The sequence below is a fragment of the Aplysia californica genome, unplaced genomic scaffold (genome assembly GCF_000002075.1).
Source record: "Aplysia californica isolate F4 #8 unplaced genomic scaffold, AplCal3.0 scaffold00136, whole genome shotgun sequence".
Classification (NCBI taxonomy): domain Eukaryota; kingdom Metazoa; phylum Mollusca; class Gastropoda; order Aplysiida; family Aplysiidae; genus Aplysia; species Aplysia californica.
This window is the reverse complement of record NW_004797406.1, coordinates 823,303-825,192: the sequence shown is the minus strand read 5'-3', so window position 1 is coordinate 825,192 and position 1,890 is coordinate 823,303. Positions and strand designations below refer to the sequence as shown.

The 1,890-nt window shown below is 41.6% G+C and overlaps 1 protein-coding gene across 1 annotated transcript in view; it reads left to right on the top strand.

Annotated features, from left to right (window-relative positions):
* The window catches only part of LOC101862868 (trissin receptor), a gene marked incomplete at its 5' end in the record, with an annotated part of 72,095 nt that overhangs the window by 68,517 nt on the left and 1,688 nt on the right, over positions 1-1,890 (top strand). The window contains 1 exon segment of the mRNA XM_035969306.1: positions 217-318. Within this exon segment, the coding sequence (XP_035825199.1) occupies positions 217-318 (102 nt within the window).

Here is a 1,890-nt window from a genome sequence, read left to right as displayed (position 1 = left end):
TATACTATTACCCCAGCAGACCTGAGAGCATTCTGAAACAAACTCAACTTCCTGGGAAGCATAAAGTGCAAGCAGCCATTCAAAGGCGCTAAGACACTTACATACTGACAAGACCTTTCGTTGTCTAAAATAAATGAATGAATGAAAAAATAAATAAATGAATAAATCAATTTAAAAAAATAAAAAATTATCATACCGTCCTCATCACCTTTCTAGGAAGTTCCGTCGCGCTCTGCTGTGGCTGTGCTGTGACCGGAGACGTCGTAGTGCCCGGCTGGATGATTGGAAGGACCTGGTCAACAACAGACATCCCATCAGGTACTTACAGACAGACAGACAGACAGACAATCAGACAGACAGACAGACAGACAGATAGACTAACTGTTAGTTTAGTTTTAGTAATAGTTTTACAGTACTTGCAACACAATTAGTTCATTTAAGTGCCAAAGATTACAGTTGTTTCTATGGACTAATATAAAAGAATAGGAGAAAGATTAGTATGATGGGTGTTTGATAGAAAAGAAGGCGCAAACCACACAAGAGCACCGGCCAACCACCCAGGTCAATAGATAGATAGATAGATAGATAGATAGATAGATAGATAGATAGATAGATAGATAGATAGATAGATAGATAGATAATATGTCTCGTCAGGTTTTTAGGCATTCTAGAAATATGAGCGAGAGTGTGTCAGTAGTTAACCTATAAAGCGAGATTGGATATTGACCAGTTAAAGGGGGAGTCACAGACCTGACAGTTTGGAATTTGGAGAAAAAGTCCTGTAACCGAGGTATATATAAGGAGGGGCGGGCAGGGAGGGGATTGGGGTGGCACGTAAGCAGGGGCTGGAATGGTGATCCCATTAGGCTGAATTGAAAATGGGACTTTTACTTTGCCCTCCAGTTATCCTCATCGTAAAGAGTTGGAGGGAGGAAAAATGTGAAATGGTATGGGTTTTACCGCCCTTAACGACACTGTTAGGTTATTTAAGAGGCGGTACCTCCGAGTTAAGCATCAATTTCCGGAAATACGTCGCCAAATAGGAAATTCTTGAAAAAGGGATTTCCCAGGGACACAACGTTGGACAGAGCTGAGTCTTGAATTCTCGAACCAGCAACCTAACGATTACGTGTCCTGTAGCCTAGTAACCACTAGGCTACCGACACTCATCGCAAAGGGGGTGGGGGGGGTGAGAAGCCGTCTTCCTGAATCATATTCTAAATTGTGCTGATGGGAGTGTAAAAACACAATAACGTTACGTTCTCTTACGTCTGGGACATATGAGGTGTTAACTATCACGACTTTACAGAAATAATTATGAAAAAGAAGCACAAAAGATCACGACTCAGATCTGAACGCCCACCCTTTTTGATAGTACCCGTCCGGTAAGTGCGGACCAAATAACTGGAGAAAGACTTTTTCCTCACCCGAGGGACCATCGAACTCCGGAAGCAAACCGTCAATTCAAACCCGACACTTATGGGTCCCAAAGGCATAGAACGTGACACATCAGCCCTCACTTGAGCTCGAGGACACAGATCGGTGTTACGTTCTTTCTTGGGGCATCTTGAGTCGTTATAACCTCTGACATAAAGCTGCCACTTCGCTTCCTTAGAATTACAAAATTCTATCTGACATTTGTGGCCGTTTTGAGTAACTAAGACCACGAGGTCAGAAACAAAATATTCTATCTGCTCTATCAAAGTAGTAAGATTATTCAGGGTCGTTACTAAGATATTCTAAGAAGCGCATTCGAAAAAATTTTATCATGATGTATAACACAAAGTTTTTTACGTAAAGTTTCTTAAAACTGAGTTCTGAGCAGATATATCTTTGTAATTCTGAAGTAGTGACTTTACGCTGCGCGCCTTGATTGTCAATATCACCCCC